The sequence below is a fragment of the Triplophysa dalaica genome, chromosome 12 (assembly GCF_015846415.1).
Source record: "Triplophysa dalaica isolate WHDGS20190420 chromosome 12, ASM1584641v1, whole genome shotgun sequence".
Classification (NCBI taxonomy): domain Eukaryota; kingdom Metazoa; phylum Chordata; class Actinopteri; order Cypriniformes; family Nemacheilidae; genus Triplophysa; species Triplophysa dalaica.
This window is the reverse complement of record NC_079553.1, coordinates 2,473,904-2,488,978: the sequence shown is the minus strand read 5'-3', so window position 1 is coordinate 2,488,978 and position 15,075 is coordinate 2,473,904. Positions and strand designations below refer to the sequence as shown.

The window sequence follows — 15,075 nt, the reverse complement described above, 5'->3', positions numbered from 1 at the left end:
TACAAACAGGTAATGTTTCTAAAACTGTTGTTCTATATACAGAGCACAGGTTCATTGCATTGCATATCGGCCCTGGTCATCAGGTGTTTTCAAACTATCGCTTTATTTATGTCGATTATTGGCCGATATATCTGTTCATCTCCATTTAAACGTATATAACAACTCTTAGTTATTTATGAGTCATTTAAGATGATTTTTTAGTGTCCCCTGTATGGGTCGTTCTGCAACCAAGTCAACTATGTCATGAAACTCCACATAGGCCTATATGCAAGAAATGGCTTTTTGAATATCTTTTCCCCGTAGTGACCTCATGTATGTGTACATGAAAGAGTTCAATCAAAGGTCATTTTTAAGCTGCTATGCTGAGGAGACTCTATTTGTAGCACTATTTGTAGTTTTACAATAGGATTCTGGATCAAAATCCTAGGCATATATTTTAAACCAAGAGTAATGATGAATAAGTTGAGCCTCTTTTAATATCTAATGATGTTGTATGACTCTCATGTACTGTTCAATAAATGCGTGTTGCAGGGTCGGAGAGGGCCGCCCGGTTTCAATGGAACACAAGGATATCAGGGATGTCATGGAAGGAGTGGAATGAAGGTACATAACAACCATTCAATGCTTTTTGTACCACATGGTTTTATATTTGCCTTTAATGCCTAAATATTCTAGCATTTATTTTTGTTTGTTTTTTTCGACAGGGTAGCAGAGGTTACAGAGGTGAAAATGTGAGTTTTATCATTTTTTTAATACATTTCCATTTCATAAATATGTGGATTGCTTTGGACTCAAAGCCATGGCATAGGGCAGTGGTTCTCAACCAGTATAGTATTTCAATGGAAACCATTAGTTTCTGTGATGATTTCTTTAGTTTTTATCAGCTGGGTTGTTACATTTATAATCTATAATCATATACAGGTATGTCGCCTAATTATTACTAGACAGGATTCATTAGCCGCCATCTGTTTTTGGATTACTTTAGGGAAATTCTTAGCGTTATGGACGTGACATTTTGCGTTATGGACGTGACATAAAAATGCTCAGAGAATGAATTTGTTACGATTATATTGAACCATCTGTTTATATTTTACTGAACCCTTGTTGATAGTCTTAACATAAAAAAAATGTCATAATATAAAAAAGTTATTTTTAAAAAAGGGAAATAAACATGCGTTAGGGATGTGACAAAAAAAGGACGCGGAGACGATAAACTTTGTAGGATTTCTTTAAAACAAAATGCACAATCCTGAAGCAATAATACCCAATGTATGGAGAAGTGATGCCTCTTTATAGAACATAAAATAGTTACTTTATACTTATTTTCATTTGTCCATTTATGAGGAATATGTAGCGTTATGGATGTGACAATCCTGAAAATGGCTCTTACCTGACTACGAATAATCATACACTAAAAATAAAATAAAAGCTTTGATAATGTGAAGAGAGATCTCACATGGGTATTTGAGCCACCAAGTGTTAAAATCTGCTGGTAAAAACAAAAGAAATTCGTGGTAAGGTTGATAAACATCTGGAAATTTACGTTTCCCCCTGTGAGTCGACTTGTTTTATAGGGCTGCACTTAAATTGAGTTCCTGTCTTTTTCGCTTTCATACGACATGTTATTGCAAATGATGTAACCGCTGTTTGCTCATTAAGCATCTGAGGTTCATTTCATCTTTTCCTTTCACAGGGAGATGCAGGAGAAGATGGTTTGAATGGAGTCGATGGTGAACAGGTAGGAAACATTTTGTGGATTTGTGGCTTTCACTGAATAGTCTTGGACTACATAAAAATATAACTGATAACCAAACACACATCTTTTATTTGAGCTGGTATTTAAATTGGTATTTAGCCGATTTCTGCCAAAGTTATTTTACTGAAACGTTTTAGGGAGTTACCTTTTACCTTTAGCTTGCTTACTGAGGCCTTTCTAAAATGTATTTTTTTCATTTGAGGGGGTCGTTGGAGGAGCAGGGAGTCGAGGGGAGCGAGGATTTCCAGGCAACCCTGTAAAGACCATGTTTTCTGTCTCTCTTTCTCTTTCTACTTATTTTTTATTTTTTTGCAACTTCACAATTATCTCTAGTAATATAAGTTAAGTGCAGGTGAAAAATGTGATGTTTATTGTTTCAAAACGGCAGGGTCCTCGCGGCATACGTGGAGACCCTGGAGTCCCAGGACAGAAAGGTCTTAGAGGAGATCCGGTTAGTAGACTTTAGCTGGACATCGAAATATCTGTAATTTACCAATTCAGGTAAAACAAGATTGTAATCCTTTGGCTGCCTTTGTGTCCTGTAAGCGACATTTGGAAAAAGAAAATGCAGTAGTGCCTTGATGTTCGATTTATATTATAAACAGGGAAATTCAGGATTAGACAACAACTCCCCTGGTCCTAAGGGTGATGTTGGCAGCCCAGGCGTACAGGTATGGGACCTTATTATACATACAAAACATTTTATTTCAGTATTAATCCGAGTCTTCCATGCTGACAAATTAAATCTTATGCATAAACAGGGTGAACCAGGTCCAGATGGTTTTGTGGGTGAAGCTGGTGATGCTGGCAGACCGGTAAGTTTAGATATCATAATATTGTATTAAGGAATACACATACTGTATAAACCCTGTTTTTATATTGATAGATTTTTATTGTTGTAGGGGTCGAATGGCAGAAGAGGTTCTGTTGGTCAACCGGTAAAGTACTTTGAAAATATCAGTATTATTATATCAGGATTTTGCTCAATTTAAGAGAGGTTATCATCTTTTAAAGGATAATGCTTGTGGTATATTACACATCCCACAAATAAGATTTGCATGTGTTTTCTTGTCAAATGCATGTTTTTAGATCAAACTAAATAAACTGTGATGCAAACAAATTGATTTAATGAATGAAATTGTTTTCAGGGTCCCAGAGGTCCTCCAGGAGAGTCAGGGTCACAGGGACCTCCTGGGGCTTCGGGTCCATTGGTAATTTATAAATTGATTCTATTTTTTAAAAATCTGTTTTTAGAAACTATCATTCCTATGCCCTACTCCCTTAGAAGGGCAGAGCCCTCAGAGTTTAGACTTTGTAGTGAATAACACATTTGCGTGCCATTATGTAGATGTCTGGAATGCACTTTGCAAAGGAAACAACATAATTTCCTCATTATCACCAGCTGGCATGTTCCTGTGACAACGAAACATTATGTCCGTCAGCAGATGCCGCTGGTTTATTTATTTTCGGGATCATACACTTAGACCTCAACACCAGAAACACAACCATCAATGGGGACAATCATGAAGCATCATTCATTACAAAATAAAGAACTCTTAGCACAACAGGCATTTTCAACAACAACTCCATAAATAAAGTTAGCAAACACACTGGAAACCTAAAAAAAATATTCAAAACATATTTGCCACAATGGATGCTGGGAACTTATCTGTTTGTTGAGATTACACACTTGTGCAAGTTTTGGACAAAACTTGAGTATATAATGCCAGTTAAACACTTTTCAAAATATAATATGTAGTGTTTATATGGCGGCAGGCCATCCACTCACAAAAATAAAGTTTTTATATACTTAAGGTTGGAAATTTACATAATATCTTCATGGAACATGATCTTTACTTAATATCCTAATATTATTTTACATAAAATAAAAATCTTAATTTTAACCCATTCAATGTATCTTTTACTAAACATGTTCCCATGCTACTCAAGACTGGTTTTGGGATCCAGGGTCACATATGTGAAAACTTGTTTTGTGAAAAGTCTTGTTTATTTCTAATTTACCAAAATATCGTACTTAACTCATTCGCCGCCAGCCTCTTTAAAAAAAAGTTGCCAGCCTACGCCAGCGTTTTTTAACATTTTCACCCAAATTTAATGGCTACAGTAATTTTCCTTAAAGAATATATGGAATGAAATAACAGAGTCTCAGCTTTTAAACAAAAGAAACCGTATTCTTCTATCTTCATTTGTTCGTTTTTTATCACTCCGTAGATGTGGGTGGGTTTCTTTAAAAATGCATCACTTTGATTAAACAGCTGAGATAATTGCCGTTTCTTGTCAAAGATTCCGCCCAGATTCCACTCAGAACAATCATTAAAAACATATACGTTCTAGGTTCTGGGATTCTGTTCTTTTTGCCAGTGGTGTGTAATAGCGCCACCTGCTGTACAACAGTACAAACACTGATTGCCTTAATAACTCGCCTTTGGCGGGGAAGCGTTTTTTTAATGACGAGATAACTCGTCAATGGCGGTGAAAGAGTTAATGATATGAGCTCAAAATGTACTTGAGCTAAAATTCCACCAAAACATTGATGCTAAATGAAAATAAGTTTACCACAATGATTTGCACCACAGAAATGTATAAGAAGCATGAAGTCGGCCGAAGCAAAAGATTCTTACACTGTGTTATTTTCTTCACATTTGTTCTCTTGTGTCTCTGTTTAGGGTGCTTTTGGTCAACAGGGTCCTGTCGGGCAGAGAGGTTTTCTTGGTCTGCCTGGACCTCAGGTATATGTTCAAATAATAATTTAACAATCTTACTGTAGAAAGGTTCATTAAAAGGAAGGAAGGAGGCGGGAACCGGCAGACATTTAACAAAGATTTAATATAAATAATATAACAGTCGGCAGCCCCTCACGGACGACCGCCGGCGAACAAAACATAAATACAAAACACAAGAACATAAATATAAACTTAACATATGTTCGGGCCCGGTCCTCTCTCTTCGACGGTCCGGTCGCCCGTTCCTTTTATATGCTCTCTATCTCCTACGTGATTCGAGTGTGTGCGCACAGCTGGCGCAAATTCACAATTACTCAACGGACTCGAACCCCGGTCTCGCCCCGCCTACTCTACTACACTTACGTTCTTAGTGTTGCCCTTCATACAGAATCTAATGAATGAGATTATTGATCTCTCTCAAACAGGGATCTCCTGGCTCTCTAGGAAGGCCTGGATCTAAAGGAAGCATAGGCTCCAGGGGACAGAAGGTATGACCTTCATTTCAATAATCTTTATTTAGAAATCTCTGCATTTGAATGCTAAACTCTATTACTGTTTCTCGTCTCGCTGTTGCCTGGCAGGGTCAGCCTGGTGATCCTGGAGTTAAAGGAGCTCTTGGCCTCCCTGGCGTCAGAGGACTCCAAGTTAGTCAATTCAACTGCTGTTTATATTAGATTGATTCAAAATGTTTTACAATTCTGAGAATTGATGGATCTTGTTGGATCCGTTTAACAGGGAATAGACGGTTCGGATGCTTATGGATTCCCAGGACCCAAAGGACAAAAGGTTGTGCAGCGTTATGCTGATATATTTTGTTCTGGTGAAGTTTAATTTGGCTTGATTCGATAAATCTGATACTGTTTTACTTTGTATAAGGGGGATACAGGTTTCCCAGGTTATTCAGGACTCCAGGTGAGTCTACATCCAATTCCATCCTCGGAAGAGCAGAATTATATGTTGTAGGATGTGACCGTGTGTTTTTATCATAATACAAATCTCACACCATTGACCTTCAGGGTGAGCAAGGTGATAGGGGCATAAATGGAGGTGTTGGTCCTAAAGGCAACGGTGGAAGAGGGGTAATAACAGTATTCCACGTTTTAATTGTTAGCCTTAAAGACTCAGTTGTTAACTGAATTTTTGAAAACAGGGTAACGCTGGAAGGGCAGGACCTCGTGGTGATCCTGGTAGTCAGGGGATGCCTGGACACAGGGTATGTCGATATTATTCATATAAATCATACAATTATAAATATTTGAAGGTTGAAGAATCCAATAGCTTTTCTGTTGTCCTGTAGGGTCCAAGAGGACCGGTAGGAACCAGGCAAATGTCTGTAAGTGTGTGGTTTTCTTACGAAATGCTTGAATGTCTTTTGATGTTTTATTTTCGGTCTTGTCTGGAAGATACAGTAGAATTGATTTATTATATTCAGACCTTGAGTTTTTTTTCTAGGACTGTTCGCTGATATCGTATGTTCGAGACAACTGTTGTAAGAAATTTGATCTCGTCTCTATTTTATCTAGTCAAAATCATTTATATCATTATGGCTAAGCTATGTATTAACCATCATGTTGTTTTTTATTTCCTGACAGTGTGCTGTAAAGGTATGTCACAATTCTTTGCGATTATTCAATTACAAAGGAATGTGGAAAAGAGAGGCACAAATAACCCATTATTACAGATGAAATCTGTCATTTTTGGGGGGTTAAAAACGATCGAAAATGTGACCCTGGACCATAAGGGTCAATTTTTTGAAATTGAGATTTAGACATTGTCTGGAAGATGAATAAATAATCATGGTTTGTTAGGATGGGACAATATTTGGCTGGTATACAACTATTTATTTTTAGGTTAAAATCGCCTTTGAAGTGGTCCAATAGAGGTGGTGCAACAGGCCGTTGCTAAGAAGAAACAGGTTTGTTTTAACGCTATCTGTTGGCTTGCCCCTGTAATGCCATTGTAGAGAGTAGATGAACCTGAAAGCAGGTATTCTAAGCTTTAAATAGATAGCGTTTTTTTTCCAAAGAACAGTCTGCAGCAAGAGAAGTTTGATGCCGTGATTTATTTTTTGTTCTAGATTTTGCTGCATCCACTCACAAAGATAAAGTTTTGTACCTATATTTTTATGGAACATGATCGTTTACTTTATACCCATACAACTTACGACTGGTTGTGTGGTCCAGGGTCACAAATTAGTTTTTTTACAAGTACATAGAATATCAGCGTTAAAAATGTTTCTGCAATAGTAATGATGAGTTGATAAGATTTCATTGGAATCGTCAGTTTGACATAATTTTTAAAAGATATGGATGTAATTTTAAACTATGAATATTAATAATTTTTCCCACCTCAATTTCTCATAAGATAAACCGAAATGCCCTGCCAACCCCACCGATCTTGTGATCGGCTTAGACATGTCTGGAGACGTGACCCCTCAAGCCTTCGAGCGCATGCGTTCCACGGTCCTCACCCTGCTGGACAACATCAATGTCGTGGAGAGCAACTGTCCCACGGGGGCGCGTGTGGCTGTGGTCTCCTACAACTCCTACACCAAATACCTGATCCGCTTCACAGACTATAACCGCAAGCAGGAGCTCATTCAAGCCATCCAAAGAATCGCCCTTAAAACCTCTACCAGTCGTCGCAATATCGGTTCCGCCATGAGGTTCGTTGGCAGGAACATGTTCAAGCGCGTACGAAAGGCCACCCTGATGAGGAAGGTTGCTATCTTCCTTTCCAACGGGGAGTCTCAGGACACAACATCTCTCACCACAGCCATTCTAGAGTATAAAGCTCTGAACATTAATCTTGGCGTCATCGGATTGAAAAATGTGCCTTCTATTCGAAGAGCATTTGAGGTAGTTATGGACACTTAAAGTAAGAGTTCACCCAAAAATGAAAATTGGGTCATCGTTTAGAACACAAAAGAAGATATTTTAAAGAAAGTTGGTGACCCAACAACGCCGGCACCCATTCACTTCTATTGTATAAACACAAAGCCAATGCAAGTGAATGGGTCAACAACATTCCTCAAAATATCTTCTTTTGTGTTCTGTGGAAGAAAGAAGGACCTACAGGTTTGAAATGACAGGAGGGTGGGTAAATGATGACAGCATTTTCATTTTTGGGTGAACTATCACTTTAATGCACTTGTTTGTGCGTGTGACTAAGAAATTTGACGACAAAATAAACACAAACTTTTCTAAATCTTATGCCATATTTCTGCTATATTTTGTGTTATGCAGGCCGATGAATCTCAAAGTTTTATCTTCACCGTGGCACGGGACAACCAGATAGCTTCTCTCAGTAAGATCCAGAATTGTGTTATCTGCTTTGGTAAGCATCCCTTAATCACTTAATGTATCTTAAAGGGATAGATCAACTAAAACCTCCAATTTGGTGTTTATTTACTCACCCTCAGGCCATCTGAGATGTAGGTGATATTTTTTCTTGAGTAGACCCATAAAGAAGATTGTTTGGTAAATCCACAGCCCTCTCTGCTTCATATAATGGGAGTCTATGGGGTCCACCTGTCTAAGAGTTCCTAAAGCAAATAATTCCAAAAAGCGGCTCCTGGCGACGTTGTGTGAAGTGACTCGCTCGATATTTTCATAAATTTGAACGTCATTTTTAATAATATTAGCCATACTGTACAGCCTCAACACTCCCTTTCTACAGGTGGCACTAAACGTACCAGACGCTGGCGTGCCATCCACCACCAAATACTACAAGAAGAAGATTGCGATTGTGTGCAGAGGCAGCACATTATGGTTAATATTGTTAAAAATGACGCTCAGTTTTATTAAAATATCAAACGGTTCGCTTCACGAAACGTCAAAACGTCACCAGGAGCCGCTTTTTGGAATTATGTGCTTTAGGAACTCTTAGACAGGTGGACCCCTTAGACTCCCATTATATGAAGCAGAGAGGGCTGCGGATTTACCAAACAATCTTCTTTATGGGTCTACTCATCTCGGATGGCCTGTGACTGAGTATATAAACGGCAAACTGGACTTTTTGGCTGAACTATCCCTTTAAGTCCTTGCTTAGTTTATATAAATGTTTCCAGAAAAGTGTACAAAAATTAAACATTTCATTGATTTTATTTTCGTTACACTTACTGTATGCCGGTCTTGTGTGTTTCTTCTGACTTCACTTCATGAATTTTAAGAGAAACATCTAAAACAGAATTCTCTCCCCATGGTTAAAAGTACAACCTCTCCTGTGAAATGAACTGTGATAATATCTATACGTTCTCTCCTAAGATCCTTGCAGACCAGCTAAAGATTGTGATGGCACCAACCTGCAACCCTCTTCTCAAGAAGTGGACCTTGACCTGGCCGTGATCGTCGACGGTTCCCGTAGCATTCTGGCCGATCAGTATGAGGGAGTTAAAGAGGTTCTTGGCAGTGTACTCGATCAGATTGTCGTGAGCAATCAGCCCAGCAGGGCAGACGGACAGGCGAGAGTTGCTCTCTACCAACAGAGCTCTACATACAGCGAAGCCCAGTCTGGTGTGAAAGTCATCTTCAACTTCCAACAGTTCCAAGATCATAGTCTAATGAAGAGAAGCATCGACCAGGAGTTAAAGCAAACCGGTGGCTCTTCCACGCTGGGTCTTGCAATGGAATACGCCATCATGCAGAGCATCCTCACGGCTCCTAAGGCGCGTAAAAAGAAAATGGTGCTGGCCATCGTCGGCGAACAAACAGCATATCACGACAGAGCAAAGCTGGATTTTATCTCTAGGTTGGCGAAGTGCGAAGGTGTGGTCCTGTTTACAATGACAGTGGGCGACCACTTTAACAATACTCAGGTGGAGGAAATGGCCAGCTATCCTCTGGAGCAGCACATTATTCGCCTGGGTCAATTGAAAGACGGAGAGCAGGACTACGCTCAGCGGTTTTTAAGAACATTCTTCCACATCCTGAGTAGTAAGAAGCTTTTCTTTTTCTTAAAGTGACAGTTCACCCAATTTTCGTAATTTTGCAGCTTGATGTCGACATATGACTTTCTTTCTCCTGCAGAACTCAAAGAAGATATTTTAAATCGTTGGTTACCAAACAATATCGGCCTCCGTTGACTTCCATTGTATGGACGCAAAACCACTGAGACATTTCTCAAAAATATCTTCTTTTGTGTTGCACGGAAGAAAGTCATGTAGTTTTGAAGAAAATGACAGGATTGAAATTGCTTAAAGGAGCTTTGCTAAATGTAAAAAGTAAGACGAAATGACTCGTAATGCCAATTTGATTTTACTTATAAAAAAAAATTGAAGGCATCAAAAACCTTTTAACAAGTGAAGCTGTCATGAGCAGATGATCAGGGGCGGACTGACAGGTAGGACATTCGGTCAAAGTCCAGAACGGCCGTGCAACCAACGCTCTATGGCTGTGACCAGGGAAGATCGGTGGACATATTATAAACGAGAATGCACGCAACTCGAAGGCATTAGCGAGTCGGACACATGTAATGCAATGCACACGTTACTACATACAACCACCACCCCACCCGTTGTCAGAATTGATCAGAGGACCGATGGCATCAAACAAGCCCTCGCCGCAAGCCAAACAGCCCCCACTAGTCAACAGAATTGATGTAGGGCCAAAATAATCCAGGGCCGAATTTGCTTTCCAGTCCGCCCCTGCAGATGATTATCTCTGGGTGGGGTGTCACTTAAAAATGGCTTTTCCACAGTGTTAATGTAGTGATTTTGTGATTGCAGAGAATATCAACTCATACCCTCCACCATCACTCCAGAAGGAGTGTAGTAATTTTCAAGGTCAGACTTCCAACTTTCAGCCTGCAGAGAGGCCCGTACAAAGGTATCCCATAACAAAACCGGTCCAGTCCTCATTTAATGCAAAACATCAGTTACTACAAACTTGCCCACTGTCTTATAAATGCCATTTCTTCAGGGTTCCTTTCCCAGCCACTCCATCTGCGACAGCTAATGTGGAACAGGAGACGGAGGAGACCGAAGACTTGCAGTCCTCAGGCCGTGGAGACTCACTTAGACTCGCTGACCATGAATGGAGTACGTTGTTAAAACCCTCTGAACAGTCTTTGAGTGCTTCTGAGTTCCTATTTATTTGTTATGGTTTAAAATGAATGTCTGTCAGTATGACTGAGCATAATATTAATAATAGTTGTACAAAAATCATGTAGCAATACTTCTTCACAAGGCTCTCAAAAATGTTAATTCAGTCATCCAAACATAAAACTGCTGCGTTTTCTTCTGGTCACATGTTTAAGCAAAAACTGACATCAAAACAGTTGCAGTATTTTAAAGATAATTACATTTCGTGTTATAAAGTTTGACAGTAAGATTTTGTATATTGTATCTTACACCCAAATGTATCTAATGGCAATATAAAAAAGTCCACACGACATCTCAAAGTTTTCAAACCCAAATATTTGTTCCGGATGTTCATTTGTTCTAGTGGATGAGGAAGTGAACTATTAAACATTTAGAAGTCTGGCTGGTTTGAATGTCCTTAAATAAGCACAACACAGGTGGCATCCAGATTGATTTATGGTCGTGTCAGGCCTCTGGGCACACGTTTAGGGGCCCCTGACCCTGCAAACCCCTTGCACTTCTTGAAACTAAGCAAGCAGATGTCAATGTGATGTCAACATGCTGTGTGCATTGGCTTTAGTTGTCGTGTATATTTGACAAAATAGTTTTAATCATTAATTTTTTTTAAATATTTCGAATTTACAGTAAGTCGTTTGTAGTGAATCAATGTAAATTCTTTGTTTCTATAGCTGTGTTAATGCCTTTGAGAGCTTTGATCTCGGTTTTGGAAGAAAAAAAATTCAAAACCTTAATCATAATTCTTTAGTAATAGTAACATAAGTATGTTATAAAATTACATTGGGAAACATCATTTATATCAGTATTCACTTTAAATAACATACCACATATATTAAAACAAACCAAAAAGCAATTAGTTCTATATAACATTAACATGAATGAAAACCTATGAAAAATATTTGCATGTGTGTGTTTGACAGTAGTTTAAACTTGACAATAGTGTTGTGTAAATCACTGTTTTCCTGTGTAACCGCATGCATACGCTGCATGTCCCCGTATGGCTCTTTCTGTTTTCAGGTCAGTGTCACCTAAACGACGACACGGGCATCGTCTGTGGTGAACATGTACCGCGCTGGTACTATAATGGTGCAATCGGTGCATGTTTGCCCTTCTGGTACGGTGGTTGTGGCGGTAACAGTAACCGGTTTGCTTCAGAAACTGAATGCATGCAAGCCTGTGGAAAACCCAGTAGGTTCTTTGTTAATATCTATCTTGCATTCTTGAACACAGACTCGTTTGTTAATGTGCTAGGAAACTGATTTTTATTTCAAGGCTTTAGGATGCTGTGTGTACTTTCTAAACACATAAGAAAAGTCCCTTGTTTTAGTAAAACTCAGACGTAGCAGGTGGTTAATATTCTTATCCCTATTCTGACACTTGTTCGTTTTTTCATTGATTTCTTTGTCAATGCGAGACAAGATTTTTTTCTACACTGTAAAAAATACAACTTCAGATTGTTCTCCCAACAAAGGTGATTAAGTAACTTGGACAAGTTTTTTTGAGCATGCTGAACAAAATTAGTCTAAATGTGGTACCAACAAAGATTATTTTGTTGACTGATCTTATATATCTAAGTGACTGTCTAAAGCGCGTCAAGAAGTTTGACCAATTTACCAAATTGTGTAATCTCAAAAAACAATTCTAGTTTTTGAAAGTTCCCAGCATGCATTGCAGAATTTTCAGTTCAGTGCTTAAAATTATTAATATTATTGCTATTTTAGTGTTTGCTCTCTATATTTTTTGTTTTTGTTGTCATTGTAAGTTACCTTTAGTATTTAGAGTTTCTTTTTTAACTATATGATGTTTTATGATTGTTAACACGATTGAGGCTCATATGCTCAGTGTTGACGTATGAAGTAAATGACACAGTGAGGTCACTACTAAAATGTTTAAAACACAAACTACTTAAGCAGTTACTTAAGTGGAGTAGGAATATAATAATTGAACAAATATAAATTAACGTTATATAAAACATAATCTTTTGAGTTGGGTCAACTTGGTGAATAGTTGAGTGAATTCAGAAATTTGATTGTTCTATATGTATTTTAAGTTGGTTCAACAATTTTTTTCAGTTGACAGTCATGTGACACATAGGTGAAATACTTGGCCAAAAGTTGTGTAAACTCAAAAAAGCTAATTTAAGTTAAGTCAACTTTTCAATTTTTGCAGTGTATTTTCTTTCACATTTTGAAAGCACAACACCGGAAAGGGGCTTTTTTATGGTGATGTTACCTTAGTGATCATGATACCACTGTTAATCCTTAGCTTTGCATGACTTGTGAATGACCTGTCATTTTATTTACTCTCTCCAGAGCCTGAACTACCAGTGCAGAAAGAGGAAACAACAATATATGACGGTAAGAAATGAAACACCATTTCTAGTGATCTAAAAGAGACGGGTTAAATTCAAATGTAAACAATATAAAAAAGTAATGATATATTAAATGTAATAGCCATTATGCAAGAATTTGCTGAATACAGTATTGCCTTAATTGTATTATGCATTTTTTTCTGTGTTTTCTCTCTGATACACACAGATGCATGTCTCATGAAACAGAATGCTGGACCCTGCAGTCAGTATGTTTTAAAATGGTACTATGACATCCAGCAGAATGAATGTGTCTACTTCTGGTTTGGAGGATGCGAAGGAAACAAAAACAGGTTTGACACGCAGGAGCAGTGTGAAGCTCTTTGCTTACAGAACACTTAACCAGGACTACTCTTTTTCAGATGACACTTCACATTTAGCAACTGTTTCATGTAAATTACATAATTTTGGATTTGGTACACGATAGTAAATCGTACATACGGTTAGCTCGGTTTCATCATGGCAAACGTTGCATTGTCATTTTCATGCATGTTGTGCTGGAAAATTAAAATATATTTTACCACATGAACAAACTGTACGAGCTTTTAAGTGATCCATCTTCTAATTATTTTTGTATTGGTTCAAATGTTCATAAAAGGTTTTCGTTGATGAAATGTGACACAGAACTAAGAAAGTGGACTATTAGATTTGACACTGATTAAGATTTTGTAACTTTTTTGTATTTTAAATGTATTAGAATGTGACTGCTTGTATACATAATACGTTTGTAATACATGTATAGATGGTTTCAGAGCAACATCATAAATAAACGTTACTGAGCTTGTGCACGTTTGTTGACGGAAAATTACTTCCGGTACACGTCTGCAAACAATATAGTGTATATAAATAATTATTATAACAAGCAAAAGAAACCGAGAAGAACCGTTTGCTAAATTTGCCTCTCCAATATTTTGAATGTAGACTGCGATACTGAGCTCAACCACTAGTTTTCAATGTACCGTACGTTTTTTAAAAGTCGGCATGAAACGGAAGTAGCAATTTTTTTTCTTCCATATCCTGACATATATCCGAGTGAAACTTCTGAAATGAGGAAAATGTAGGGCGGGACTTAGTTCATGGAGTATTGACTGGTCGCCAACAAAATGGAGTCAGATTTGCAATACAGTTTGCAATCTGTCTGTCATTGCAGCCCCGCCCTCGCGCCATTCCTCCAGACAAGAAGCGAAGAGATGTCGTTTAGAGTCGAGGAAGAAGTTTAACGTTTTTGATTAAATATTATAAGTGCAAATTATTATTTTTTAAATAATGATGTGCACGGATAAATCATTTATAATCAATACTGAAACACTGTGTAAATCAATTTAAATTGACCTTTTTACTTTCATGCCGACTTTAAATTCAACAAATTGTTTATTTAATACAATTATTATACAATAAATGAATAACAAAATATAATGTTTATTATTAGCCACTAACCATACCGATAAACAGACAGACCGGAAATGATCCATCGGCCAGGCACGTGTGTCTGAGTAAACCGTCTCTACATGTTTTGTGAAAAGTATTATACAAATAAGATTGACCTGACTGTGTTCCCCTTGTGTTGTTTACGTTAAGTTTCATATGTACTAAAAAAAGAATGTTTTATACCATTTTTACTGTAGGCCAGATACAACGTTATACATAAATGGTCATATACATTGGGCAGCATTTCTTATAAGGTTGAAAAAATGAAAATCATCATACTGTGGATATCATCTGTGCTGCACAAAATGCATTGATGCACCTAAACACATTGACATGCACGGCAGCAGATTGTTAGATTTGGACGTTTTTGGCATTTGAACATGCACCAGAGTTACTACTGCATAGGAAATCTTTCTGGTCACATCACATACAATGAAACACATAAACGTACATACTGTAAGATGTATAGTGTAAACATAAGAATAAACTGTGCTAAAATATGCTAAATTGGTTTCAATAAAAACTCAAAGAGCACTTTTTTGTGCAGTATTGTATTGTATGCATTCCTGTAACCTTGATACAGTGGAAGTTTGAGTCACATGCTTTAAATCGGACAGAAGCTACATGCATGTAAGTTACATCTGCAGAAACAACATTTACTGTATAATACTGTTGTGTGTGT

The 15,075-nt window shown here is 37.7% G+C and overlaps 1 protein-coding gene across 1 annotated transcript in view; it reads left to right on the top strand.

Annotated features, from left to right (window-relative positions):
- The window catches only part of col6a4a (collagen, type VI, alpha 4a), a 34,476-nt gene extending 19,549 nt beyond the window's left edge, over positions 1 to 14,927 (top strand). Inside the window, exons 15-41 of the mRNA XM_056762854.1 lie at positions 532 to 603; positions 705 to 731; positions 1,694 to 1,738; positions 1,959 to 2,012; positions 2,145 to 2,207; positions 2,362 to 2,427; positions 2,518 to 2,571; positions 2,659 to 2,694; positions 2,905 to 2,967; positions 4,444 to 4,506; positions 4,926 to 4,988; positions 5,082 to 5,144; positions 5,236 to 5,286; positions 5,377 to 5,412; positions 5,517 to 5,579; positions 5,651 to 5,713; positions 5,798 to 5,833; positions 5,953 to 5,989; positions 6,093 to 6,104; positions 6,865 to 7,358; positions 7,746 to 7,836; positions 8,766 to 9,434; positions 10,226 to 10,325; positions 10,419 to 10,537; positions 11,615 to 11,785; positions 12,910 to 12,954; positions 13,135 to 14,927. Of these exons, the coding sequence (XP_056618832.1) occupies positions 532 to 603; positions 705 to 731; positions 1,694 to 1,738; positions 1,959 to 2,012; positions 2,145 to 2,207; positions 2,362 to 2,427; positions 2,518 to 2,571; positions 2,659 to 2,694; positions 2,905 to 2,967; positions 4,444 to 4,506; positions 4,926 to 4,988; positions 5,082 to 5,144; positions 5,236 to 5,286; positions 5,377 to 5,412; positions 5,517 to 5,579; positions 5,651 to 5,713; positions 5,798 to 5,833; positions 5,953 to 5,989; positions 6,093 to 6,104; positions 6,865 to 7,358; positions 7,746 to 7,836; positions 8,766 to 9,434; positions 10,226 to 10,325; positions 10,419 to 10,537; positions 11,615 to 11,785; positions 12,910 to 12,954; positions 13,135 to 13,307 (2,829 nt within the window). The 3' untranslated portion in view covers positions 13,308 to 14,927. The remainder of the gene's footprint in view (positions 1 to 531; positions 604 to 704; positions 732 to 1,693; positions 1,739 to 1,958; positions 2,013 to 2,144; positions 2,208 to 2,361; positions 2,428 to 2,517; positions 2,572 to 2,658; positions 2,695 to 2,904; positions 2,968 to 4,443; positions 4,507 to 4,925; positions 4,989 to 5,081; positions 5,145 to 5,235; positions 5,287 to 5,376; positions 5,413 to 5,516; positions 5,580 to 5,650; positions 5,714 to 5,797; positions 5,834 to 5,952; positions 5,990 to 6,092; positions 6,105 to 6,864; positions 7,359 to 7,745; positions 7,837 to 8,765; positions 9,435 to 10,225; positions 10,326 to 10,418; positions 10,538 to 11,614; positions 11,786 to 12,909; positions 12,955 to 13,134) is intronic.
- The last annotated feature ends 148 nt before the right edge of the window (positions 14,928 to 15,075 follow it).